Raw genomic sequence first — 27901 nt, forward strand, 5'->3', positions numbered from 1 at the left:
ATATATGTTCCTATTTTGATAGGAAACGATATATCAGTATTGAGATCTTTTCAGAACCCCATTTCTTGGAAATATGGTCTTGGTCAATTTTGTGTGATCTAATTCGATGCCTCATCCCATTTTCTTTTTATTAAATTACAAATTTATACCATCAACTTTGTCGAGTCTAATAAGCCTTTAAAATTTAAAAATATCTAATATCACCGACTTGAACATAAACTCAATTGATTAAAACATATATCATTGACCTACAAATTAGAAGTTAAAACTGGGATTCTTGCATTCTAGTCGAGGATGGAAACGGGATTTCCCCTACCATATATACTTATCTTGCTTTTGTTGTTATACATGTATATGCAAGTTATTAGACAAACATTTTGTTTTGTATGCATCTAATAAGTACAAAAAGTTTAGGTATTACTTACCATTCTTGTCTCATTTTTTTATTGTAAGAGATGATGTATATATGTTTTGAGAAATTTTAGTGAGCAGTCTCCTTTGAAATGTGTTTAAAGAGAAGTATACATCATTTTCTATGAATAATAATTGTTAATATAGAGAATATTTAGATTAAATTAAAAAATTTAGCAAAGGAAGTTGGAATGCTTTTCTTTAGTTTTAACCGTTGTAATAACCTTCATATAAATAGCCTCAATAATAAGACTGATTATGAGGATTTAAGAACTATTTATGAAAGTTAAGTACAGCTTTCAAAAGGATGTATTTGATAATTTTATGTTGGTTATCAAAAGGCCAGCAGAACACCCCCAGAAAGATTTTAACAATGTATAATGACAAAAGCGATGCGAGTGGAGAAAGACCATTTAAACAGTAAGAAGAAGAGATATCACGGAAGTGCCATAGGACATTTCCCATTTTGCACACACAAAAGAACAGAAAGCACGCAAATTCTAAACATATGGACATACATTGACCTGATCCCTCCCTCGATCTCGATCGGCCATTCCAATTGTCAGAAAGATGCTTTCAATTTAGTCATCGTCTTCCTCATCGTCATCATCTTCCTCACTGTTGTCATCCTCCTCTTCATGCTCCTGCAAATAATTGAGTAATTAACATAATTTAGATACAGGAAAGGCAGGTGACCTGTGCGAGGTCGAACCTCTAACCTCTAACCTCTAACTTCTCTGCTCGGGTTGCTACTCATAATTTCATTAATGTACACATACAGAATACCCTATAATCTTAATTTGCTTATTATGAACTGAAATGCACGCAAACAGTCTTATACTACAGGCACTGAAGCCATTTGCGTATTATATGTCAAAAATACCTCCTCACTGGCCTCATCCTCGTCATTCACTTCAGATTTCGACCTCTCCGATTCTTCGTCTTCTGCTGCACTAGCCTATTCCCAGATAAAAGGGTGTATAAGTATAAGCACGCTACCTTAGTGGTCACGTTGCTTTATAACGTGATCGATACACAAAAATACAGAGCACCACACCTACCTTCTTGTCATATGCCTTCATAAGCTTTTCATATTCGGCCTTCCTCTTTGCCGCCTTGGCTTCATATGGTGCTCTTTCCTTTTACATCAGTAAGGCATTAAATGAGAAAAACCCAACCAGTAAAAAAAGATAAAGAGTTCGCCTGCTTCCATTTTTATGTAATACACAATATTACTTACAGATTGACTCAAGGATTTCCACTTCTGTCCTCCAGCTTTTCCGACCTGCAAGTGTGGAGCAAATGTTAACAATTTATCCTATATTTGCATCTCAAGCTGTGTAAATCTTAAGAACAATTTCAGTGATCACATACTGCAGACACAGACTTCACATTAGGATTTTCCCTTTTGTATTCCTTTCTGAAGTCCTCGCTGTTACATCAAATTTCAACAAATAAGAAAATTTCTTTCTAGAAGAAATCAAACAAATAGGTTTTAGCCTGAAAACAAAACAGTAAACGACGAATACGAACAGGAAAACAAAGAAAGCACTCGAAGGCCTCTTAGGTTTGTTGGGATCTTTCTTGGCCTTCAAATCTTTCTTTGTTGGTCGTTTGATTCCCTTATCGGCCTTGACAGCAGCCTTTCGCTTCCCAACCTTTCTGTAAAGAATTAGATATATTTATGATCCGTCACTACAAAATTCCTGTAAACACTGTGTACACCACCAAGTATGTGGATATTACACATCAATAGAACTCATTAAACTAGCTGGAAAACACTTATTTCATAACCTAACAATATACAAGGATTTATTTCATCAAACCAATAAGATATGAGATTTGTAGAGGAACAATGAGCAAAACACTACCTATCATCCACTGGTTTCAAAGCTTCTTTCGAGACCTTTGACGTTCTCTTGCCCTTGGACTCCTTCATTCTGCAAGGCAAATACCTGTTGAAAATAATTACAGTGTTAATGATACGCCAAGTTATTACAAGTCCAATAGTTCATAAAACAACAACAACCTACATGCATAAGAATCACGACAAGAACAATTTGAGGCAAAATAAGAAAGATCAGCACCTCAAACAGTCCAGACAAGGATCAATAAAACAAGATATCTAACATAAAATACATGCCAAAAAGTGCAGAAATGCTGTGAAAGCAACCTCTAGAAACCATTCTTACAAAAGTCAAAGGAACACTACATATATGATAAGTAATAATTGATGAACATCCAGAAGCAAACAAATCGAGAAGTACATATTTGACCTTAAAGAGACTAGAATCCCTAAATTTCAATTGTAAAAGCCATCTCTCCAAAATTGATGAACTATAATCAACCAGCTACAGGAAATTCACAGTTAAAACTACATACAACAAGGAAAAGTGAACTCAACAGATTCCTGCGTATTACAGCCATGAAAAATCGACAGTTCAATCGCTAACAGAGCAGATACTGAAAAATAAACCTAAAATGTAATAGAGTCAACACAACTACTTCAATTCTACTACCTCTTTCTTCAGTTCACTCTTTCGTTGAAGTTGTTAAACAACTCCAGTACCAATTATTAAGACTCTAAACAATAGAAAACACAACAAATAAGTTCAACAAAGACAATCTTCCACAAATTAGATGAAGATTGAGAACGCAACAAATCGGTTTCAATCGAATTTTGCAGGCAAAACAAGTAGAAGTAGATGAAAAAAGTGGAACAACCAAGTATAAACAGAGAAGAAAAGAGAAGAGATCTAGAAAGACGAGAATCGATTACCTTCGAGGAACCAAGCCGTCCGATCCAAAAGGAATCGGAAAGGAAACAGAGAATCAATACCAGAGATTTTCCAAAGACCGAGAGAGAAAGAAGAGTTGAGAAAGAACCAGGGGTTGAATTCGAACCCGTGGAGAGGAGGAAATTGATTAGAGCAACCTGAACTACCGGTAACACTTGCCTCTATTGCCGCCACACGAACCCACCAAGAGCGACCTCTTACCGGCTATACCCGGTGACCGACAAACAATTAAAATAAATAAATAAGAAAAAAAGAAAGAATATATGAATATGATCGCAAAGGAATTATCTTTTGGGTTTTGTAGAAATGATGATTGCCGCCGAAGCGATTCCATACAGACAGTGACAAAGAGAGATATTATTTAGTCGCACGTGCTACCTCTCACACGTGTGTTATTTGGGCCTCCAGCCCAGTGTCTCTCCCACAGTTTCACGCGTAAGATTTTGGGCTCCCGGCCCAGGTGACGCCGCCTTTTCCGGATCTTTTGGGCCATCAAACAATCGGCCCATGGGCCATGGCCCATGTATTTTTTGTTTTTTTTTAATATTATATTATTGATCCGTAAATTTGTGTGATATTATTTTAAATATATTTTCAACACATATTAAAAATAATATATATAATAAATTCGTTAATTTTGTCATTTTTTCTACGTCGTTTTAAGTCACGGTCATGTTTACTTGAGTATGACTCAACTGATTAAAATATATTCATCCATCGACATAAATAGAGGAAATGGGCTTAAATAATAATAATAATAATAATAATAAAATCATGTTCATTAGATCAAATTCAACGTAACCAGTATACTTCAGTTATGAAGAATAAAGTATAATAACACAAATAGAAAAAGAATGGTTCGATATCACGAACATACCTCACTAACCTCATACCCGTGCACTTAAAAAAGGCAAAACACTCATTACTAGCTACGAACTTCGAGACGGTCTAGAAATTGAAAGAGGGTAGAAAAGAAAGGTGTGTTGGCTTTAGAATGGTGGCCAATCTTGCATTGCATAACTACGATGTTGACTAAGATATGCAAATAGGAATGTCTCTTTCATTTACAGACACATTTGATCACTATGAGTTCCCTCTTTGTCTGCCATAAACCCTCCAATCCCCATTACCCACTCAAAATCTAGTGCCTTTCCAATATATTCCTATTTTATTCGTATCATCTTTCAACTTAGGTTTCAATACAAATTTATGGCTATATTTCAAGAAATTTAGTGAGATCCCATATTGGTTGGGAGAAAAACGAAGCATTCTTTGTAAGAGTGTAAAAATCTCCCCCTATCATACGAGTTTTAAAAGGAAACCTAAAAGGAAAAGTCCAAAAAAAACAATATCTGCTAGCGGTGGACTTCGACAGTTACAGGTGTGTTAGACCATAATTTAACACTAACTAATAACAATATCAAAAGATTTTGAGTTTAAACTTAACCCTTGTTTCCACGTACTTTACAATCTTCTAGAAAAGTTTATGAATCGAAATAGATATTTCGAAGGTCCACTAAAACTAAATATTAGATTATAAACCCGAAAGTAATTCATTCCATGCCGTGTTATTATTTGTAGCCAAAAGTGGAGAAAAAGAATGAAGAATGATTTGATTACGAGATCTCATTTGGGTATTTAGTCCAAGAGGTTGTCGGTGAGTTTAGTGGAAAAAGGAAAAAAAGGAGAAATCAATAGCCATCAGAGAGTGCTCATGGAAAGTAAAGGGTTTCGTTCTGAAGCTATATAAAGTCATGTAAGTTATCAGTGTAAAATAGATTTGAAAAATGTAGTAAAAAGAGTATTTTTGCTTTCCTTCCGCTCAAAGTTAGATTTTTTTTTTTTTTTCGTGCAATTATATGTAGTTTAGAATCATTCATGTTCAACATAATCGATCTTACTTGTGGAGTGACTCGAAATCTCAAACAAACGTTTACATCCAATCAACATAATATGAATCTTACTTTCTTTTGTAGTAATTTTTTATTATATGATTCAATTTTAAATCGTGATCGATTAATTTTGTACTTAAAAAATGACAAAAATTCAAACTCGAGTATAAAAAATGTGAATTCTTAATATAAACAAATTATAATTGGTAATAAGTTTAATTTCCATTATATTTCATAAAAATAAAATTGAAAGCTACAACTAAAAGCATGGCATGATGTAAAATTCTAAAAAGGGTAGGGGTGCCACGTGGAGAAATAATAGGTAGCTTACGTGGCAGGAGAATGAGCAATAAGGGAGTGGTTGGCTTTGTTGGGCAGCTGTGTTTTTGGTCTATAGGACTGTAAGCACGTGACAAGCACGAGGGCCCCTCCATCAGAATGTTTGTCTCCCAATCCCTCCAAAAATCACTTCCAACTTATTGAGTCGCCATTAAATGCTTTCACAGGAAGTATCATTTGTATCCCCAAAATACCCCTCTCTTCAATCGTCAAATTACATTGTCAACCTTATAGTTTAGGGGGAATTTACCTGGTTTGAGAAGGGTGGGTCGGTAATTTCACCCCTAAGAATGTAATAGCCATGGGACCTAGTGTGGAAGATGGGGTAGTCACTCCACACCTAAGAGATAATGCCACCTTAAAAAAAAAAAACTCGAGACCCATCGCTAACAATATTGTCTTCTTTGGCCTTTCTCTCCCGAGTTTTCCCTTAAAGTTTTAAAACGCGCCCGTTATGGAGAGATTTCCACACCTTTACAAGAAATGTTTTGTTCTCGTATCCAATCGATATGTGATCTCACAATACACCATCTCGATGACTTATAAGTATCCACCACAAACCTACCACAGGGAGCTATGGGTTCTAGCTCCTCCCGACTCTTTGTTTCGAACACATTTCGTTTATAATATTCGAAAGTCACGCCTTCTTAGACTTATAGTGTCTGAATCTATATATAGAGGAGTAGAGTAGAGAATCGTAAAACCTAAATTTTTATATTTGAGACCCATTTCTCGGTCTAAAAACGAATATTTGGAAGTAAAATTTTGAACACTTAATATATTCCGGACCAAAAGGAACATAGTCACATGGAGAATAGTATAGTTTTTAATGAGTTTTTTTGTGTGTGGGTATGCATTAATTTTTCAAGTCCAATAATACGACCAAATTCAATTGCCTTGGAATCAATTTCTTTAGCTACTACCACCTTTGTACACCAATGTTTTTTACATCCATGTTTATTTTCCAATTAATTATTTGGATTCGATAAATATATTTAACATCATTTTTGTAACAGCCCAAGTCCACCGCTAGCATATATTGTTCTGTTTGAACTTTCTTTTTCGAGCTTCCTGTGCAGGCTAGATTTCAAGTCTATCTTATCAAAGAACACTTTATTATTTTTAGTCCTATGTAATGGTGAAAGGGTCAAATTGACTTCGTATTTTGTGGAGATTAGAAGGGATCGGGATTGAATTCCGACCACAAACGTCTTTTGTTGGGAGACTATAAATAACCCCAATATGTTATCTAAAAATTAGATTGGTGGAAGAATGAAATTGAGATATCAAATTGAAACGTTTCCTTGGAAATTCGAGCATCATATTTGTCATTTCTAAGTTTCAAGCAATTCTTGTGGTAGGATTGCATCCTAGTCATTCAATCAAGTATTGATCATGCATTCGAGCCATTCAATCAAATCCTTGATCAAGTTCGATTGTGGAGCGACTCAATTTAGAATAAGGTTTCACATGCCATTCAATGCCTTGATCAACTTCGATTGTGGAGTGACTCAATTTAAAACAGGGTTTTCAAATCTTTCTTCTAGATCTTCGATTAAGAGGTAATCTAATTCTAGCCTTATCTCTTGGTTGATTCGAATTTTGTATAAGGAGTGGTAATTACTTTGATTCAAGGGTTCATCAGGATTTGCTTCAACAAAAGCTTGGATTGTTAGGCTGAGGATTAGGATGACCTTATTAGAGAGGTTTTTGCACCTTATAAAAAATGTTTAGTTCTCCTCCCAACCTAAGTCAGATCTCACCATTTTCTTGACAAAAAAAAAAAATTTGAATATTATTATTGAGATTGAAAATCATTGAAACCAATAATAAGGATAATTTTATAAATTTTTTCATTGTACAAAATAATATTGAATAGGTAAATATAAAAAGTTAACAATAAATGTTATTTCAAAATTTTAATTATTAAAAAATTAAAAATAAAAAAAAAATAAAAATAAAAAAAAATAAAAATAAAAAAACGAAAGGAAACATGGCCATGCCCTACATGGCTGCATGACAAGGAACAGTCGGTTATTAGATTCGGATTTTTTAAGATTTTATTGTATTTTCAAAACTAGTTTTTTAAGATAAGATACCACTTTTCTTTTTCTTTTTTTCCTTCTCCTAAAAAAAATTATAATTCAACAAAAATAAAATAAAATAAAAATAGTCCGTTTAAAATGTTTTTTTTTATAAATATTTTCTAAAAATAAAAACTAATTTTACTTGCATATCTCTTCCGTAACAATTTAATTTCTACCCATTTAATTTTTTTTTAATTTATTACAAATGACCAAAATATTAACATGTATTATTATTATTATTATTATTATTATTATTATTATTATTATTATTATTATTATTATTATTATTATTATTATTAGTTAGTTATTTATTTATTATTATTATTTTAGTAAGAAAGTGTTGGGCGATTATATATATAATTATAATGACTCTAATAGTTGAGACGCAACTCGCAACTCGAAGGTCTCAACCACTTTTCCTTCCCAATCTATATTCCAATGTTGGGAGGAAAGTTCAATATGGTATAGTCGAAGTAGACGTCTTTGTGTGTAAGATTTGCCACATGCGTAAGCTTAAGGTCATCTCTCCAACCAATAGTCTAAGGCTGAATCTACCAATAACATCTTCCTCTACTGCCTTAGGATTTCCGGGTTCCTCTTTCAAATAGGGTTTAAAAAAAAAAAAGAGGCTAGATCTAAGCTTCTTTTAGAATTTATTGGGTTGCGGGTGTGTGAAATGCACACCCTCATACACTCGGTTTGAATTAAGGCAGACGTTCGAGCCTCTTGATCTAGAGCCTCAATAAGTTCATACAAAATAATAATAATAATAATAATAAAAACAAGAAAAGGTGGGTCATATGTGCATGCAAACAAAGCCAAAGCATGAAGGAGAAAGAGAAGAAAGTAATAATAATGATAATAATGGATAATGGGTTGATGGTATGAAAATTTAGAAGGAAAAAAGTAAAGAATAAAGAGAGTTGATAAAGGCATGGGATGGGAGAGCCGGTGAGGGCGATGGGCGTGCGTGGCCGTCGCCGTGGGTGCCCATCTGCATCGCACGCACCAAAGGCCCCAATGTTCCCCTTGTGGCCTTACCATTTCCCCATTATTATACCTTATTATTATTATACCTTATTATCTTTGTCATAATTACATCTCGTTAGATCCAGAGAAACCCAAAAAGTAAAGTAACAATATTTGTTAGCAGCGAGTTTTGACGGTTACAAATGATATTAGAGTCGGACACCAAACGATATATCAACGAGTAGGTTGAGCCCCGAAGAGAGATGGATCGAGGGATTCTCACATCGATTAAAGAAAGAACGAATGCTAACAAGAACATTAAACTCAAAGATAAACTTTTTATTTCCCTTAAATATTTGAATATCATAATATTATTTCCCAAAACCATGACGTAAACAATTAAGCTAAAAGATTCACACCACCACCATAAAATAAAATAAAATAATTATTTCACCATCAACAACATAAATTAACTATTAATTATTAAAATAAGGGAAATTAAATAAATTAATAAATAAATAAACAAATCCACTTAGCATAATATCTTCAGATCCACTGTGACAATTACGGATTTTGCCATATCCTTTTTGAAAGCATCAATTCTCCTAAATAATTTAATTAAAAATCTTCTTCTCTAACACTTTTTTTTATTCCTAATTTCTTTTATAATATTTAGTTATTTAATTTAAAAAGTATTTTATTTTTTCAAGGTTAAATTTGAACGAGTGGTTATTAAAACGATGTTTAATTATATTTAGTTTTAATCTAGTGGGCAGCGGGCAGCGGGCAAGCAAGGTTGGATTTGGGACAGAATCACGGGGGATTTCCCGCCGCCGATACCACCGGAACCGGAGGCGGAGGCGCTGTACCGAAGCAGCTGTAACGCAAATAGAAGTATCTATTCAATGCTTCTGTCGGATTCAAATCCTATCAATTATTATGATTTCATGCGTTAATATATTTCTCCCTAAATAAAAACATCCAGACACACCCCGACATTTTATTTTATTCAAATAAATATATACTTTAACCGATGAGACTACGTTATATATTTATTATATAGTTTTTGTAATATCCACGTAAATTAAGGTGTCAGATCTCACATCAGTTAGAGAGAAGAATGAAACATTTTTTTATACCGGTGTAGAAACTTGTCCCCTAGCAAATGTGTTTTAAGAATCTTGAGAGAAGCCTGAAGAGAACAATATCTGCTTGCGGTGGGTTTTGATTGTTACAAATGGTATTAGAGCCAGACATCGTGCGATGCGTCAGCGAAGAAGCTGAGCCCCAAAGAGGGTGGACATGAGGCAGTGTGCCAGCAATGACGTTGGGCCCTGAAGGGGGGTGGATTGTGAGATCCCACATCAGTTGGGGAGGAGAACGAAACATTTTTTATAAAAGTGTGGAAACCTTGCCCTAACAGACGTGTTTTAAAAACCTTGAGAGGAAGCGGAGTAATCATGAGAATAACATGACTAAGAAAGGCTTAAAGAAATAAAGTTGCTAAGCACGTTTTTCTTGGAGTGAATTTTCCCATGATGCATGTAATCGAAAACAAAATTGAAAAGATTTGTGTTAGGCTCTTAAAAGCTAAGAATAAATAAGGACTTTTCTTAATATGCTCATTATTTAACCAACTTCATAAGTCAACCATAATCCTTAACCTAATGATCCAAGCTTTTGATGGAGAATAACTTTTGAATCAAAGAAATTAACGCTCCTTATACGAAATTCGGATCCACCAAGAGGAGGCTAGAATTAGATTACCTCTTACGATCAAAGATCTAAAAGTAAAATTTGAAACCTTGTTCTAAATTGAGTCACCCCACAATCTAACTTGATCAAGGCTTAACTGAATAGAAGCAAAATATTGAATGGTTCGGATGCAATTCTATCACAAAAATTGCTTGAAACTTATAAATGACAAAATTAATCAAATTTCTAAGGAAATGTCTCAACATTTGACCATTACATAATTTATGAGATATATGTTTAAGTGACTAAGGAGATAGACTTGAAATTTAGCCCATTAAGATCGAACCCTGTTCTTGTCATTTTTTAATCTCAGAAAAATCATACAAATCAATCATAACGAATGTCATCATACACGACATTAATAATTGAAATGTATAAACTATTCAAAACATACCTAAATTTATATCTTATAATTAAATTTTCTAGAGTTAATTAATATGCATAATTATCTGATTATTATAGCATCAAATATTGAAATCATAGCATGGCCCTCTTAGCAAGAAAGGGCATTTTATTTTAGGTTTCAAAAGCATATTCTATAATTGAAAGTAAATAAATAGTAACAAGTACATATCTAGGCATGCTTAATTATTAAATAGAGATGATGCATTCTTTCAATTAAAACTTTGATCTTATCTTATAATAAAGTTTACGAATCATATCAAAATATTTATATCTATATAGAAGTATCTTATAACAACAGATATTTGTTACGAAGATAACAATATAATTTTTTTTTACCTTAGGTATTTGGTACTTTATATTAATAATTTATATTAAATGATGATTTTTAATGGATTATTTTTTTTATGGAGGGTCCCACGTGCATCTTAAATTTTATGTGGTTTAGGGTTTTTTTTTTTAATTAATTAGTGGCGTCATAATCCATTCCCTAATCATTACTTCTTCCACTAAAACCAATGTTTAATTAACAAAAAAAATTAATTAAATTTTAAAAATAAAGAAAGATATTTATTTATTTATTTATGCGTGTTGACGAAATCTTAACGGCCCTTTTTTTTTATTGGTTGGCTCCCCTCACCTAGGGCACTTTAGCAGCAGTCAAATGACAGACGTTTTTGGCCACCCCGAAAAACGAAATTAAATAATAATAAATAATATGAAATTAAAGATATTTTATTTTTTATTAATTTTTTATTTGTTTTGTAATGAACCCATTTGACAAAGCGTTGAAAGTCTTAAGTAGTGGCCGGACCGGGAATTTCGAAGTGCGGGCTGTGTTGGGCCGGGTGGCGGGCCTTCCCAACCCGACAAATTCCGCCTTTGCCGGGTGCTACGTGGCACCCTTTGCATGCCATTTCAATGACATTTTTTTTATTTTTTAAGTTGTATGTTATTAAATTACACGTCATATATTTATTTAAATTTAAATAATTGTTATTTTGGATTGTGGTGGAGCTGGCGGCCAGCAATGGGCCTCGCCGCCGCCGTCAAACCAAAAAAAGGGATCAGAAGTTTAATTATGACCACTCATTGGGCGACGGAGGGTGGGGTTTTCAGAGTGGCTGTGGCTTTGCCGACTTGGCTTGAGCTGAGCCGTGGGAGATTATTAAGGAGTCGTTACTATCGGCTTAAGACTTGATCGGCGGCTTACTATTTAAATTTTGTACCCAAAAAAAATCTTAAAATTTCATTAATACCATTTAATATATAAAAATATGAAAATGTTGCCTTTGAAATTTTAATAAGCTTGAAGAAGAGAAGTTTGATCCAATTAATAAAAAATTTGATAAATAATTATTTATTTTAATATTTAGGAAATATTTCATTTATTTCGAATTAAATGAATTTAGAGAAAATAATTGATTAAAAAAAAAAAATACTATGATTAAAATGAATAAAGAATATGAATAATTCAACGAAGATGTAAAATCATTTTAAAATTTTAACGTAAGAATATAATTAAACTTTTGGAATAGTTCGAGAAGAACAGTTTGTAGTTTATGGATACCTAAATGGTAAAGAAAATGAAAATTTTTAAAAATCAAAAGTATTAATGAATTTTAACATTTAAATGTGTCGTATATAATTTTTGAGTGTTGGAATATTATTGAATAAAGTTTATGTTCTTGAAAAAAATGATGTGACATACGAACAAAAAAAATTAAAGGGTTAAATTAATAAAAATATCTGTAAATTTCGTACTTTCTTTAAATATACTCATAAACTTTAAAAGGTGGTTCTTTATTTGGAAAATAGCTTTGTACTTCCTTAAAAATATTTTTAATTATTTTTCAAAAAATAAAAAATACTTTTAATACCATTAATACATAGTCCGAACCTTTTAATACCATTAATACATAGTCTGAACCATTAACGTTAATTTTTGCAAAGAGCTCTCTCAATTTAATTGGTAAGTGGGTTGTCCAACTATTCGCCCTAATCCACTTCACGAGAGATAAGTCAAGCCAATCTCGAAAATAGGATAGAACGTCAACTAAGGCCAATCAAGTAAGTGACCTTATTATTGGTTTGTTTAAAATTTGATGTTGTGTGATGACGCATGCCCTATGGAATCTACACGTGTCATATGTTGGACATGTGTAAAATATTTATGAAACAATATGATTATGATATATAATGTAAATGTTATGTTATGTAATGATATGATAACTGTCATGATATGATGCGTTTGAAGAGATATTTGAGATATGATACGAGGAGGATAAGATATATATTATAAAATGATATGACTATAATATGTTAAAATACATCTTATAATATGAGATGGATGGTATGTTATGTGAATGATATGACATGATGCGTATGATGAAAAACCTAAATGAATTATTTTGTTTATAAAAAAAAAGGGAATATCTAATACAAGAATTTAGGTTATAAAAAAAAAAAGAAAAAAGAATGAAATAATTAAGTGAAAATATTATAAAGAATTAAATAATTATTTGTTTACAGGTTCTGCTTATCATTAGAATTAGGGGTATAAATAGGCGCAATGGGCGTGGTTGATTCCCAACAATATCACCAATTTCTCCTCTTTCATTCACTATATATATATATTTATTCTGAAACAAAAGCCGTTTCGAAACTCGCAGAACCTACGCTCTGTTTTTGCAGCCTTTTCACTTTTCAGATTCTCTGGCAGTCGCCGCCGTGGGCCGCCGTTTTCGGGTTGAGCACCACCGTAATGGTGGCGCGCATTAATTTCTGAGCTTAGGTTTTTGGATTTCAGGTCATTTAAGGGTTCTTGAGGGGTTTCCTCTGTTTTCGAGATTTATTGCTCTGTTTTTTAACCTCAAAATTGGAGGAATTTTTGGAGGTGAAGAAACAGATCTGATTTGATTTAATTTGATTACTATGAGATGGGTTTTGTCTTATATTTACTGTCTTGTTTGTGTTCATTTCCAACAGATCTGCAGAGATTTAGACGTTTAATTTTGAAAAAAAATGTTGGGACAGAGACAAGCAGAGGAAGCCATTGTTCCGACCGCCGCAAATGAGGCGGAAAACAGCGGCGGAAAGGAGGAAGGAGAAGAAGAGAACTCTGTTTTCCAAATGAAAGATCTACTCTGGCACGGCGGCTCCGCCTGGGATGCTTGGTTTAGCTGTGCCTCAAATCAAGTGAAACCCCCCTCCCCCCCAAAATTTGACCGGGAAACCGCCCATAATTGGCCGGAAAACCACTCTGAATGTTACCGCATATCTGTTTTGCAGGTGGCTCAAGTGCTTTTAACACTGCCGTATTCATTTTCCCAGCTGGGAATGCTGTCCGGAATCATCTTCCAAATATTCTACGGGATGCTCGGAAGTTGGACGGCGTATTTGATCAGTGTTCTGTATATTGAATACAGAAGCCGGAAGGAGAAGGAGAACGTTAGCTTCAAAAACCATGTCATTCAGGTTCCGCCGCCATTAAAGCCCTCTTCCTCTTCTTCATTTTTCCAATATGAAACGACGTCGTTGTTGTTGTTGTGTTTGGTTTGGCAGTGGTTCGAGGTTCTTGATGGGCTTTTGGGACCTCAATGGAAGGCCGTGGGGCTCGCTTTCAACTGTACCTTCCTTCTCTTTGGATCTGTCATCCAGCTTATTGGATGCGCAAGGTAACCATATCAAAACCATAATTAAATTAATTTAATTACAACAATTAAATTAAATATTTTTTAAATTTGTGATCCAGTAATATATATTACATAAATGACCACTTGGACAAAAGAACATGGACCTACATTTTCGGAGCATGCTGCGCCACCACTGTTTTCATCCCTTCCTTTCATAACTACCGGATTTGGTCCTTTCTCGGCCTTGGAATGACCACTTACACCGCCTGGTACTTGGCCGTCGCCGCCCTCGTCCACGGCCAGGTTTCTATCTCTCCGCCCCTCTCTCTCTCTCTCTGATCTTCTGCCTTCTCATTTCTCTCCGCTGCTGGTGCAGGTCGACGGTGTTATCCACTCCGGGCCGACAAAGCTGGTGCTCTACTTCACTGGCGCCACCAATATTCTTTACACATTCGGCGGCCACGCTGTCACTGTGTAAGCCCCCCCCCCCCCCCCCCCCCTCCTCCTTTTCTTTTTTAATTATAATTTTTTTTTATAAGTCTTTAATTAATTAATTAATTTCTATTATTATTATTATTATTATTATTATTAAAGGGAAATAATGCACGCGATGTGGAAACCCCAGAAGTTCAAGGCTATTTACTTCATGGCCACGCTGTACGTTTTCACTTTAACGCTTCCGTCAGCTTCTGCCGTTTACTGGGCTTTTGGCGACGAGCTTCTCAACCATTCCAACGCTTTCTCTCTCCTCCCCAAGAACAGATACCGTGACGCCGCCGTTATCTTGATGCTCATTCACCAGGTTTCTTTTTTTTTTTTTTTTAATTCAAATTTATTTTGTTTTTCACTCTAATTATTTCTAATTAGCTTTCAAACTTTTTAAATATCACAAACTTTTTTTTTAAAAAAAAAACTTTTATTTTTGTCAATTAAACATTTTAGGCGTGTTCCATATTTAGCTAAATTATTGATTATACTTTTTAATTATTAAATTATTGGATCTATAATGAAATTATAGTTATAATTTTATTTTTTATTAATTTATTTAATGGGTATTGGTCAATTTAATCAAGGAAATGAAGCAAAATTTAGGGGAACAAATGGTTTGGATGGAATTATGAACGTTAAAAATTTACGATTGGGTTAAGTTGGGTTCATTATTTATTTGAGTTGAGAAAATTTATGACCCGAACGATTGAACATGCAGTTCATTACGTTTGGGTTCGCGTGTACGCCGCTGTACTTTGTGTGGGAGAAAGTGATTGGAATGCACGACACAAAAAGCCTGTGTTTGAGGGCTCTTGTGAGGCTGCCTGTGGTTATTCCCATATGGTTTTTGGCTATTATTTTCCCTTTCTTTGGGCCAATCAACTCTGCTGTCGGCGCCCTTTTGGTCAGCTTCACCGTCTACATCATCCCCGCCGCCGCCCATATGCTCACTTACAGGAAGCCCTCAGCCAGACAGGTCCGCTCTTTCTCTTTTCATTCTTCTTTCTCAACGCCATTTTGTTGTACTAATTATGATTGATTTCCGGCAGAATGCGGCGGAGAAGCCGCCGTTCTTCCTCCCAAGCTGGACGGCTATGTACGTATTGAACAGCTTCATAGTGGTCTGGATCTTGGTAGTCGGGTTCGGGTTCGGCGGCTGGGCCAGCGTCACCAACTTCGTTCGACAGATCGACTCCTTTGGCCTCTTCGCCAAGTGCTACCAATGCAAGCCCTCCCTCGCCCCTCCGCCGACACATCGTCACTGACTCACTCTATTCTGTAACATATGGTAAGAGGAAAAATAGTAATATTTTCCTCTTGAAAAAAAAAAAAAAAAAAAAAAACTTTTAATTTTCATGTGTGTAACTCTCGGATTTTTGTTCTATTTTATTTAAATTTATCTATTTTTTTTAGCATTATTAATTAATTCTCTAAATTATATATATCAGCCTACTTAATTTTATTGGATATAACAATCTGCTATATATATATATATAATATTTCATCCTACTCTATATAGATTAGTTTTATCAGATATAACCATCTATTATATATATATAATAGTTTTATCAAATATAACCATCTATTATATATATATATATATATATATATATATATATATAATATTTCAGCCTTTTATATAGTTTAGTTTTATTAGATATAACCATCTAATATATATATATATATAATATTTCAGTCTATTTTATATATCTGTTTACGGTGTATATATATATATGTTTTATAATATTTTAGCTTACTCTATATAGTTTAATTTTACTAAATATAACCATGTACGTATACTTTTATATATATATATATATTAAAAATAATAAAATAAAGAAGAAGAATCATGGAGTGTGGGCTTTTGAACGGGTAGTCTAATGGGCCGTTAGCCCAGAAATCCAAACGAGTGGAGCCCACTTTATATAGCTACTTTCTTCCTTATATCTTCATGAACGACATGTCGTTTTTATAAAGAGCGGTAATCTTATATCTTATCGGAGCTCCGAAAGTCCGGGCGGGTGAGGTATAAAAGAGGGATAAAATCCGTCACGGTCTCCACTCGAAACTTATCTTCGTGATTCTTTCACAGACGCGCGCTCTCCTTCACTCTGCTTCATCTTCATCCGTCCATGGCTTCACTTCCTTTCGGACTTCTTCAGGCAACATTTCAATCTCCTACTCTTTCTCCTCGTTGTTTCTCCTTCTCCAAATCCGAAACCCTAGGAACCTCTCTGCGTACTTCTACTGGAATCTCTGCAACTTCCTCGCCTTCTTCAATTCCCGCCGGTATGCATTTGTTACCTTCTTTTGTACTGTTCACGTCTCTTCTGTTCACCTTCAATCGATTGATTTTTGTTCTATTTTTGCTTTTTTAGTGTATTGTGGCAGAGGCGATAAGAAGACGGAGAAAGGAAAGCGGTTCAAACACTCGTTCGGAAATGTAAATGTCTTTACTCTCTCTTTTCTTTGTTCGTTCGAATTTCCTTTGTTCGAATTTGATTTTTTTGGGGAAAAACGTTCAGGCAAGGCCTCGGGACAAGACGAAAGGGAGAGGGACACCAAGAGTACCAACTCCGCCTTCTCCGCCTAGAAAGGATAAGTTTGACGACGATGAGAAAATCAAGATCGAAATCGACGAGTCTCTTTTCTCTCGCTAGTCATGGAGCAGCCTAGTTCTGTTTGTTTGTTTGAAATTTGTTTTCTAAATCCAGAAGGTACCTCCGCTTCTTATATTCGCATTATTTTTGTATGAATTCTTCAGTTGTTTGCTTTCTCAGTCTACTCGAAGTATGTACGCTCTCCCTTTCTCTTGCTTTTGACCTTTTCTGAGCTAAGCTCCGACTATTGATGCTTCATAGATAATCTTTGCGTCATTAGCAGGCAATTGTTGAAATGTAAGTTTGCTTCCTCCTCCATGTTATCGAAGGCACTAGAGTAGAGCTTTTCTAGACTAACGTTAGATACAAAAAGAATCTACTAGCTCCTTTCTGGTTTTACGAATTTCTTTCCGATTGTTGCCTTTGTATGGAAGCGTCAATTGCTTGTTTATCTACAAAGTTCTAAGCGGACTTTGGGAAGATTTATCCAATATTCTCTCTGTAATAGGCTAATACGAATCACTTATTTTAATGACTACAAAACCGTAAAAATATAAGCTCCAATTGGAGCATTGTTCACCCGATGGTTGATCACTTCACTTCGCAATCATTGAACTAAAAAGAAAAAAAAAAAAAGTTTCAGAAATATAGACAAAAAGTAGTTGGGTTGCGTCCTTGGATAGGCTGTGTTTTCTACTACAAAATAAACTGTATTTCTTAACTCAATTTCAGCCACCTATGTTGCCTTTTATTATGAGTGTTTTGGAGGTTCTACCGTCTCTCTACAAAGAGAAAGTTTCTCCTGATGTCAACCAAAGCCTTTTATTGTCAATGCCAAGAGTAACTGAAGAGGAGGAGGAAGAAGAAGAGGTACCTAGGTTTATTGGCCCAGAAGACCAAAAAGGAAAGAATCCGACAAATGCTTGAGTCCCAGTTAGTTACTCTTCTTCTGCATTTTCATGTTCTTCCTCTTCCTCTTCCTCCTCTGTATCATCTTCATGTTCTTCCTCTTCCTCCTCCTCTGTATCATCTTCATGTTCCTCCTCCTCCTCCTCTGCATCATCTTTAAGAAGCAGTAGTTTAGTTTACTAGACTTGATGAAAGAAGGAAACACCTCTCTCAGTAGATTATTTGACATGAGTAGCTCAATAAGCGTTGGCAAAAGTCGATGACTGGGGTTATGGATATATAGGTCGTCCATTAAACTTTCTCGGGTTATGAGTAATCCTCCTTAGGTTATAATAAAAAAAAATCAATGAAATTTTAGGAAAAAGCTTGCCTAGATGATCCTGACCTGTGTTGAGAATGGGTGATTTTGGAAAAAGAAAAAAAAAAAAAAAAAAAAAAAAAAAAACATACCATCCTCTTCCTTTCAGCATTAGATCCGGTCCGACTTTGGCAGTTGACCCGCTTTCAAACCTGTATTGTTTTGTTGGATCATATTTCTTTTCATATTGCTCCAATCCATCATCAAATTTCCTGAAAATAGCGCTATAATTAGAACAATCATAATACTAAATGTTTTTTCTTTCTTCCCAGAATTTCATCATATTTCAATGATTAAAATACCAATCACCAGCAAGAAAACAGAATGTTTTATTTGTAACTTATTTTAATGTTTTTTTTTTCTTTAATGTAAAGTGGAATATGACCATTTATTATTCTCTTCTTCAAATTGTTCTGTTCTTTTTTGTTATATAAAGGAATTTTTTCACACTAAAATTTGAATAATTAGGTTATTTTCACCTGCACAAATTTATAATAAAATAGTTATAAGAGTATTAATATTTTTTATTCACCGAAATAAAATAATAAAAATAAAGAAGGAAGCTAAAAAGACTATTTTGATTGAGTAGGAGTGTAATGAGAGAAGGATTTAAATTATTAGTGTGAGCCTAAGGAGGGAGGTAGAAAAAGAAGTAGAGACACTAATGGCCAACATTAAGGCAGTAAGAAATAGGGCCGCGACTGAACCCAATAATAAACATTTGCAGCCCATATTTCTCACCAAAAAAAAAAAAAAAAAAAAAAAAAAAAAAAAAAAAAAAAAAAAAAAGAAAAGGAAAAAAGATTAAAAAGGTTATTCTTCACCTCAAGGCCGTTGGGAGGCAAAGAAAGCACCGGTTGCAGTGTACATTGTAGGGTGGGAGGGGCCTGGGTTACAAAACAAAATCTGTCTCCAAAAATGAACATTACGTGTGTGGGGTTTGGGTGTTTTATTCAGTTCAAGTAATGGAATTCCCATTCTTCTGCCTCAAAGATCCTACTTCTTCTTCCTCTTCTTCTTCTTCTTCCTCCTCCTCCTCCTCCTCCTCCTCCTTTGATCGTTTACTTGGAAATGATCTATATACATAGTTGAACATGGTAAGAAGTGTGTTTAGTACAGCTTATTGTGAGTGAGAGTGATTTAAAGTGATCTAACTAAACAAATATTTATTTGAAATACTTTTGAAGAAATGTAAGATATAAGAACATTTTTATTGAAAATGTTTAAATTAAAAAGTATTAAAACGACTCAAATCACATAAACAAAAAGTGGTTATGGATAGAGAGAGCGAATTTAGTTCCCAAAAAAGAGAAGGAAACAAGAAAGCTTGGAAACAAATGGAGAAAAAGGAATGTGTTAAAGGGTGTTACCTCGGGGAACACTGGCGCTTCTGAACATTCTGTTGATTTGCCGAAACAGAGTTAGTAGTCTCAGGTTCATCAGAAGCCTGAAAGCATTTATGTCAGTAATCACAAGAACGCAGTTTCAGGAATAAAACAATGACACTGAAATAACCAATTAACTATGTTTCTATTCTCTTCAATGTTTTTATTTAACCAATGTTCCTCCACAAACAAGATTGAGTTGATTCAAAGAGTTCATCTCAGATATTTCATAAACAGCAAAAAACAGAAATCAATCAAAATCCTTTAATCCTCCACTAATCAAATCAAATCAAATGAACTCAACTACATGGGAGGCACTTGGATAAGGGGTAGAAACTGGGGGAGGGGGATTGACCACCGACCGAGCTCATACCTTTTTTTGGAACAACTTTGAGAGGCAGCTTGGGGAAAACATGAAGCCCAGCTCACTTTGCATTGCATTCAGTGTTTCGGTTTTGGTGTTCACATTTGGATGGCAATGAGATGAAGTAGAGGAAGGGGGGGAGGAGGAGGACGAGGAGGACGAGAAGGCGGAGGAGGAGGTTGTGAGCAGAGTAACACCCCCATCTGGAAATTACTTTCCTTCATACCCTTTATCCAAGCATCCACCTATGTTTTTGAACCACAAAAATCAAATCATCTATCTCTATCCAAATGGATTACTACTAATTCACACCTCCCACTTGTTTTCTTTCTTAACTTCTGGAGCTACATTGTCCCATAAGAATCCATTTTCGCCTCCAATCGAAAGCTTGTCGAGATCTGCGTCTACTCCAGGTCCCAAAAGAGGCTTCATATGTGCAGCATACTTATCTGAAATTCCATGAAGGTACAAAATATACGAGTTTTCGTAACCGTGGAGCAATATGTTAAAGGAATAAAAAGAATGCATTTGTACCTGCTAAATTGTGAAGTGCATTCTCCGCAGCTTGTTGTAGAGCATCTTTCCTCGTCTTACCCAATCCAACACCAATCTTCTCGCCAGTAAACAAAACCTGAACCAAACACTCAGAAACATGAAATTTGCAACATTCTAACACAATTTATTTCCACAATCTCTAGAAAATCAACAATCCACAAAGATTTTCCTTTTCTGATACAGAAAAATACGCTAAATGTAGCAAAAAGCAACTTAAATATAAAAAATATATTCAATTTTGTTCATGTACAGTTGAAACTTTTCTATAACGAGCATTTTTTCACCAACCTCAACTGAAAATTGCAAATCCTTGCTGGTACTGACAGTTTTGAACTCCACCTACACAATGAGGCAAAGTGAGAAAAAACAAGGTGAGAAGCAAAAACCGTTCAAAAAACCGACACCCTGTACCTTTGAGCCGCATCTACGACCAATTTCTTGTAGAACTCCAAAGTATAAAGAGGGCGGAGGTATAGTAACTTTCCCTGCTTCAGGTTGTTGAGATTCTTTGTTATTGCTAGATGCTCGATTTTGAGATATAGCAATTCCTGCCAAAGCTTCAGTCAAGTAAGACTACAAAAATTAAATAAGTCGAGATCGTGGAATATAAACTGGTAGAAGAACCTTGTGGATTTTTGCTGAATGGGATCTGATGAGACCGATGTTTATCAGCTTTTGAAGCTTCAGATTCTTGAATAAATCCTGAAGATCGACTATTGTGATGTCCTTTACTAGAGTCATCATCCACGAATGAATTTCCTTGCACCTGTAATCCGGATGCTGATAGTTGTACGGGCATTCTGGGGAGTATAAGGGGTTCACCAAAGTTCGGAGCCCGAAGATCAATACCAGGTTTCGTAGCAAGGAGTCCTCTCTTCATGTCATAATCACAATCAGAAGAGAGATCTCGTCTGACAGGGGCTCCAAGCAACCCAGGCTCTAAAACAATATGCAAAAATAAATGAGTTCTACTGCTCTTTTGATAGAAGCGAGTCAGGTAAAACCGTTACAGAATGCCAAAATGGAATTTGGTTTTTCACTGTAAAGAAAAACGTTGAGAGAAAGTAAAAATATTAGAGGCCCATACTTTGAGAAGGCAGTAGAGGTCTTGAAGATTTTGGTCCAACAACATTTGGATTTGGAGTAAGCAACTGAGAAGTATCTGCTCTTACAACTGTATGGCTTGTAATAGGATTATTAGCCATGTCTATTACATGCTTATCATCCTGAAGTGTCAAGAGTTATATAAAAAGGCCTTCATTACTCATTACTCAAAATATGAAACGTTTGATAGACTCGCACATACGAAAAACTCACCGGCTGATTCAATCTCCTTTCCACTTCAACACCATTCATTCCTTCACCAACTGGAGCATTCACAATCTCATTGGATACAAAACCAGCTTCCTATCAATAATACATCAATGAAGCAATTAATAAAAATTTATTCCACCAACGATTATAACGGTAAGTGTGGATATTCTTCGTCTCAAATACCTCTGACATCATATAACTGCTCACATCAAGAGCAGGAGGTAGATCAATGACATCATCTTCATATGAAATTTCAAGAATCCGTCGCAACAAACTCTCATCGAATTCTCTGTATAAGGGCAATAAGATATGATTAGGTTTAACAAACGATAAAGGCAGGTGTTCGTGTGTTGGTAGGTTAGCACAGCTATTTACACTTACTTGAAGTAACAACCCCTGACATTACACGCGACATTCCTTGCCACGCAGAGGACAGGGACCACGTTTGCTATCTATCCAAAAGAAATATCACATTATTAAACACTCAATTGGTCTTTATCTTAATTTCTTTACTTGAAATAAAAGAGAACATTTTCACACCTCTGCTTGAGGAGCATAGTAAGGAGTAAATGCTGGAACTACATGTACGCGTGGTTGGTCTTTGTCTTCCCAAACCTTTGAACGGTCATCAATAACCATTGCCATCTTTGGATGACATGTACCGGATTGGAAAACATTCAGCAAAGATTTCTTAGAACCTGCCAAGTCCCCCAACCTAAGTTATTGGTCTTAAGTTCCCCCAAGAAAGTAAGGAAAAAATGAAGATCACTCTCCTCTTCTACTTGCAGGATTCGTACTACTTCAAGGATTAGCAAGGAAAGAGAGAGCATGGTTGAAGTGGGAATATGAGGAAAAAAAACATAAATGCAATTAATAAAGAAGAAAGGTGCTGAACTTCGCGCCTCAGGGCTTCATAGGAAGGCACACACTTAACGCCCTGCCTCTTAAGTGCACCTTGCCTTGCTGCGCCTAGCACCTTCTTAAGTGCACCTTAAGGCGAGGCAGATCTGTGCCTAATGCCTAGGCGTACACCTCAAGACCCTTATTAAAACATTAGCTATTAAGAAAGGGATTTCTCACATCTCTAAATAATCAATAATATTAAAAGCATCATCATAAAAATTTCAAAAGTCTTCTTCACAAGGCGGCTATGAGTGTTGGCATCAGCCATCGGGTAACATATGTGAATCTACAACCCATATGCTGTAGGCTGTTCCAAGTTACCTGCTTATACAATCAGTGACTTCTGGTTCAGAATAGGATTAATTAGAATTGTTACCTGATTTGACACAAACAACACGGTCAAGAAGCTGCTTTGTTGCAATCAGGTGTGCTTCTGGATCAAGAAGCCTCCACATTTCTAATGCATAATCTCTTTCAGCCATGGTACATACATAAACTTCAAATCGCTTACGACCCCTAGCAGTCAAATAGCTTCTTAAGTCTTCCCATGCAGGCCGTAACCTCACAAGAACACTGGTATCACGAATCTGAAATGAAAATACGGCTTTAGAATGACAAATATTTCCTGGAGTCATTACGGTGGATAGGTTCATCCCAGTCATTATCTCTGTGAATCTCATATCATATCGGTTTTCTTGTGTTCGTTTTTTTAAAGTTCAACAACATGAGGAGGTTGGGATTCAAACCTCTACTTATGCCTTCACCACTTGAGCAACACATCCCATGATTCGTTGAAAAGACTATGTCCACATGTTCTTCCTAACTATTTAAGTTAGGTAACCAATGTTAAAGGTTAAAGCATATATGCGTTTTGCCTATTCAAAAAAGAAAAAGGACGCAAAGACGAAACAGGCTACAGATTCGTATCCTCTAACTGTTCGGAGATTTGAGCTAGATGTTCTCTATTCAGATTGCTTCCAAGATAACTAATCATTATTTAGAATCCAAATTTGTCAGTTCTATTCTTCTCATTTTAAATCAGTATATATTGAAATGCAATGCCAAAATGGATCCAAAAATAATAATTACGTTTATAGAAAAGGGGAGGAAATGAAAACAATAACAATAACAATAATAGAATGGAACTATTGGCACAACGCGAGAATAGAGCCAACCTCTGGATTGATGCGAGTAAGAACAATATTCTTGTCCAGCAATCTAATTATAGGACGAACTACTTTCTCGCAGGTCCCGTTTAGGGGAGGAACCTCCTCCAGCTGCACCTTATAAATCCTCCCATTATCATTTACAGTGTCGTTCTCAATATACTGTTTTAGCAGCAAACGATCTTCCAGGTACCGCCTGAGTTCAGCTGACATTCCAGATACACGCAATGGATCTGTTTCCCGCGTGAGCCAAACTCGAAGAGCTTCAATTCTATCTTCAAAAGATTTCATAGTGTTTGCTACAATAAGCGTTTCGTCTAGATCAAAAACAATCGCAAGACACCTGAGATTTAGCATTCCTAAACAGGATACATATAGACCACAGGGCACCGCAAAACACCAAAAGCACGGAAAATTCTTCTGCTTGCTCGGCATTGCAACCAGGTGAATTTCTTCGTCCCCAACCATCACAATTGCTGTCTGTAAGTTCAGACGAGAACATCAGAATCCAAATTACGAACTAACTTCACTCTCATACGTCCTCTACACTCCAAATTCACAGTTTCATCATTTAAAAAAAAAAATCAACAGAACCAGAAATCAGTATTCACATCACACATGCACTTTCATACATATATTTCCTCTCAGAAACAAAACAAAACATTCAAACAGGGGAAAAAAAATCAAGAAAATGACTTGACCTTCAATTCATGGAAGCAGGAGTAATGAAGCTGGATCAAGTGAGGTTGTTCAACAGGTAAGGAAGATTGGAGCTTACACCTGAGAGAAAATGAAGAAATTGTCTGAAGAACTGAAAGGGGAGGGCATCTCTCACTGGGCGGCGATATGCGGTGGATTCTAATCTCGTTGTTCGGAAACTGAAAATCCTGGTCCGTCGCCGGAATAGCGTCGAGTTCCCCAAGACGCACGTCGCCATGATAGACCACCGATTTGAACCCTAACCGGCTCATTCCAACACAAATTAAGGAAAACGTGCAAAGAAATCAGAAAGAGAAGAGGAGAGAAAAATGTGTGAGAAATTGTTAGAAAGAGTGGTTGAACATGGAGTTTCTCTGTCTCTTCTTATTACTCTTCTCGTCAGTCTCTCTCTTCCGCTCTCTCTCTCTATCTCAGCCCCACCACCAGTCTCTCTTCCGCTCTTTCTCTCTCTCCTCCCAGTTTTCTCTCTTCGTGGCCTCAGCCCTTTGGTTTCAAACAAATGAGAAAAACGGTAGCGGGTTCGTATTTATAGGCGCCACGGTCCAGCTCGTATTTGTAAGTTGTTAGGGAATGTGGAAATTACGACAATGACCACCCTTCCTTCTCCTGCCCGGCTCCTGCCCGGCCACAGTAAGGACTTCCTATTTTTGTTGTTTTTCTTAAATTAAAATACTAAAAAAATTTGAAAAAATAAAAGAATTTAGACTTTATTTCAAATATATATTTGAACTTAAAAAAAAATTAATTCCCTTTAATTTTTTTTAAAAAAGTTCAAGGTAAGTATCCGGCTATCCAACCCTGTTTCCAATTAACTCGAGTACCAAGCTACTATTTTCTAGATATCGAGCATACTGTTTTTTGGACAAATAATGGACCTACGGAGCATTAAACTCTTTAAAACTTGTTCATACACCGTTAGGCGGAGATTACCCATATATTTTGTAGAATGGATATGTTAGAAAGTTTTATTTTTAATGGTATAAAGTTTGTAAGGGCCAAATGGTCAATTTGACTTCGTCTTTTGTCTTTGGTGGAGATTAGAGGGGATCGAGATTAAATCTTAGCCACAAATGTCGGGAGACTATAAATACCCATAATATGTTAGGTAAAAATTAGATTAGTGAAGGAATGTAATTCAGATCTCAAATTGAGACGTTTCCCTTAGAAATTCGAGCATCATATTTGTCATTTATAAGTTTGAGGAAGAATTTGCAAATTGATAAAACTCGGCGGGCGAATTTTCCATCTCCAAGGAAAACCACCCTGATCCCCTATCAAAAAAAATGCCCAATTCCCCTTTTGGGGCTTCGACTCTCACATAAAGTTCTTGTTTTGCCAATTCAAAAGTTGGCGAAGGTTTTTTACTAATGAATCTATAGTCAAAGTCATTCCATTCCGGAGACTGCCTCGATCAAAAGATTGTATTTCTAAATTTTCATAAGGTCCCCCTGAAATTCCTTCCAAAGCTTGTTGAATAATTTTTATGGATTTGGTCATCTCACCATGTTTGACTAAATAACGAGCTAATGAATCTCCTTCTTTTTGCCACTGAACTTCCCAATCAAATTCGTCATAACACTCATAATGATCAACTTTACGAAGATCCCATGGTATTCCGGAAGCTCGCAGCATTGGTCCTGATAACCCCCAATTTATTACCTCTTCTCCAGAAATAATGCCTACTCCCTCAACTCGTTCTAAAAAAATTGGATTTTGTGTAATAAGTTTTTGATATTCAGCAACCGGTGTCAAAAAATAATCGCAGAAATCCAAACATTTATCTATCCATCCATGAGGTAGATCAGCCGCGACTCCCCCGATATGAAAATAATTATGCATCATTCTCATACCGGTGGCTGCTTCGAATAAATCATATACTAATTCTCTTTCTCTGAAAATATAGAAGAAGGGAGTCTGTGCGCCAATATCCGCCATAAAAGAGCCAAGCCATAACATATGAGAAGCTATACGACTCAATTCCAACATAATTACTCTGATATAGCTGGCTCTCTTAGGTACTTGAATATTTCCCAACAGTTCTGGACCATTTACAGTTATTGCTTCTGTAAACATAGTAGCTAAATAATCCCAACGTGTTACATAAGGTAGATATTGTATAATTGTTCGGTTTTCTGCAATTTTTTCCATCCCTCTGTGTAAATAACCCAATATTGGTTCACAGTCAATAACATCTTCACCATCCAAAGTAAGGATGCGTCGAAGAACACCGTGCATTGATGGGTGGTGAGGTCCCATATTGACTATCATGAGGTCTTTTCTTGTAGCTGGTCCATTCATAAGTTTTTCCTCATTCAGCTTTCCATGAATTGCTGAAAATGCAAATAAGTTCATAAAAATTCAAGATCTAATAAATCAAATAATTAAAAATTACTTTTAAAATTACTGAGTTTTTGACTCCCATATATCCAATTGATTAATTAATTCTTTATAACCCATTTTATTTATCTTTGATAAATAAGAAAGTAATCGTTCTAGATCTTCGATCGTAAGAGATAATTTAATTCTAGTATTATCTCTTGGTTGATCCGAATTTTGTACAAGCATATGTTAATTACTTGAATTTATGGGTTCTTGCTTCAACAAAAGCTTGGATCGTTCGGCTAAAGATTAGGGTTGCCTTATTATTTACCTAATTTAGTTCTCGAGGGTGAGCCTAGGTAAAAATTGGAATTTCAATTCGAGGCTTAAAAATCTAAATTCTTCCACTAAAACTAAACCTAAGTGAAATGAATTTTGTTGTGCCTATTTAGGATTTAAACCAACGATAAAGGTTAAAATGACGAAAATGTCCCTATTAGACATTCTGTTATGTTTATGGCTCAAATGAAC

General features: G+C 35.4%; 4 protein-coding genes across 7 annotated transcripts; 2 read left to right on the forward strand and 2 right to left on the reverse strand.

The window, feature by feature from the left end:
- Positions 1-702: 702 nt before the first annotated feature.
- Positions 703-3376, reverse strand: LOC111782246 (high mobility group B protein 1). Of its 3 annotated transcripts, XM_087120104.1 has the most exons (9): positions 3191-3376; positions 2931-2994; positions 2283-2366; positions 1945-2073; positions 1786-1843; positions 1652-1696; positions 1473-1550; positions 1295-1369; positions 703-1055 (listed from the first exon to the last, which is right to left on the reverse strand). In XM_087120104.1, the coding sequence occupies exons 3-9, from the start codon at positions 2348-2350 to the stop codon at positions 993-995; spliced, it is 516 nt and encodes a 171-aa protein (XP_086976230.1). In that variant the 5' UTR covers positions 2351-2366; positions 2931-2994; positions 3191-3376; the 3' UTR covers positions 703-992. The 3 variants fall into 3 exon arrangements, with proteins under 3 accessions (XP_086976230.1, XP_086976231.1, XP_023518849.2); XM_087120105.1 differs by lacking the exon at positions 2931-2994 and having other exon boundaries at positions 2283-2351; positions 3191-3375; XM_023663081.2 differs by lacking the exon at positions 2931-2994 and having other exon boundaries at positions 3191-3348.
- Positions 3377-13239: 9863 nt separating this feature from the next.
- Positions 13240-16165, forward strand: LOC111781159 (auxin transporter-like protein 4). 2 transcript variants are annotated; one of them, XM_023661611.2, is made up of 9 exons: positions 13241-13549; positions 13642-13851; positions 13945-14130; positions 14218-14330; positions 14408-14591; positions 14665-14762; positions 14883-15090; positions 15496-15753; positions 15827-16164. In XM_023661611.2, the coding sequence occupies exons 2-9, from the start codon at positions 13678-13680 to the stop codon at positions 16040-16042; spliced, it is 1437 nt and encodes a 478-aa protein (XP_023517379.1). In that variant the 5' UTR covers positions 13241-13549; positions 13642-13677; the 3' UTR covers positions 16043-16164. The 2 variants fall into 2 exon arrangements, with proteins under 2 accessions (XP_023517378.1, XP_023517379.1); XM_023661610.2 differs by having other exon boundaries at positions 13240-13549; positions 13945-14330; positions 15827-16165.
- A 657-nt stretch (positions 16166-16822) lies between these two features.
- PSRP4 (plastid-specific ribosomal protein 4) lies at positions 16823-17582 on the forward strand. Its single transcript, XM_023662031.2, has 3 exons — positions 16823-17066; positions 17156-17220; positions 17303-17582. The coding sequence occupies exons 1-3, from the start codon at positions 16910-16912 to the stop codon at positions 17435-17437; spliced, it is 357 nt and encodes a 118-aa protein (XP_023517799.1). The 5' UTR covers positions 16823-16909; the 3' UTR covers positions 17438-17582.
- Positions 17583-19203: 1621 nt separating this feature from the next.
- Positions 19204-25436, reverse strand: LOC111781444 (RNA polymerase II C-terminal domain phosphatase-like 2). Its single transcript, XM_087120106.1, is given in 15 exon segments — positions 19204-19720; positions 20015-20091; positions 20706-20842; positions 20928-21024; positions 21237-21287; positions 21360-21519; positions 21521-21887; positions 22036-22174; positions 22266-22355; positions 22446-22551; positions 22644-22714; positions 22803-22960; positions 23542-23752; positions 24341-24811; positions 25033-25436. Coding segments are annotated over 15 exon segments (2523 nt in total). The 5' UTR covers positions 25303-25436; the 3' UTR covers positions 19204-19602.
- Positions 25437-27901: the final 2465 nt, after the last annotated feature.

Source organism: Cucurbita pepo, chromosome 19, assembly GCF_057944985.1.
Source record: "Cucurbita pepo subsp. pepo isolate OVF chromosome 19, ASM5794498v1, whole genome shotgun sequence".
Lineage (NCBI taxonomy): Eukaryota > Viridiplantae > Streptophyta > Magnoliopsida > Cucurbitales > Cucurbitaceae > Cucurbita > Cucurbita pepo.

Excerpts from the sequence above, each read along its gene's own strand:
- LOC111782246 (XM_087120104.1), bottom strand. The coding sequence starts at position 2,350 with ATGAAGGAGTCCAAGGGCAAGAGAACGTCAAAGGTCTCGAAAGAAGCT. Across the intron at positions 1,551-1,651 it reads GGAAATCCTTGAGTCAATCT|GAAAGAGCACCATATGAAGC; the intron begins GTAAGTAATATT and ends CTGATGTAAAAG. Across the intron at positions 1,370-1,472 it reads TGAAGGCATATGACAAGAAG|GCTAGTGCAGCAGAAGACGA; the intron begins GTAGGTGTGGTG and ends ATCTGGGAATAG.
- LOC111781159 (XM_023661610.2), top strand. The coding sequence starts at position 13,678 with ATGTTGGGACAGAGACAAGCAGAGGAAGCCATTGTTCCGACCGCCGCA. Across the intron at positions 14,331-14,407 it reads CAGCTTATTGGATGCGCAAG|TAATATATATTACATAAATG; the intron begins GTAACCATATCA and ends TTTGTGATCCAG. Across the intron at positions 14,592-14,664 it reads CCGCCCTCGTCCACGGCCAG|GTCGACGGTGTTATCCACTC; the intron begins GTTTCTATCTCT and ends CTGCTGGTGCAG.
- PSRP4 (XM_023662031.2), top strand. The coding sequence starts at position 16,910 with ATGGCTTCACTTCCTTTCGGACTTCTTCAGGCAACATTTCAATCTCCT. Across the intron at positions 17,067-17,155 it reads GCCTTCTTCAATTCCCGCCG|TGTATTGTGGCAGAGGCGAT; the intron begins GTATGCATTTGT and ends TTGCTTTTTTAG. Across the intron at positions 17,221-17,302 it reads TCAAACACTCGTTCGGAAAT|GCAAGGCCTCGGGACAAGAC; the intron begins GTAAATGTCTTT and ends AAAAACGTTCAG.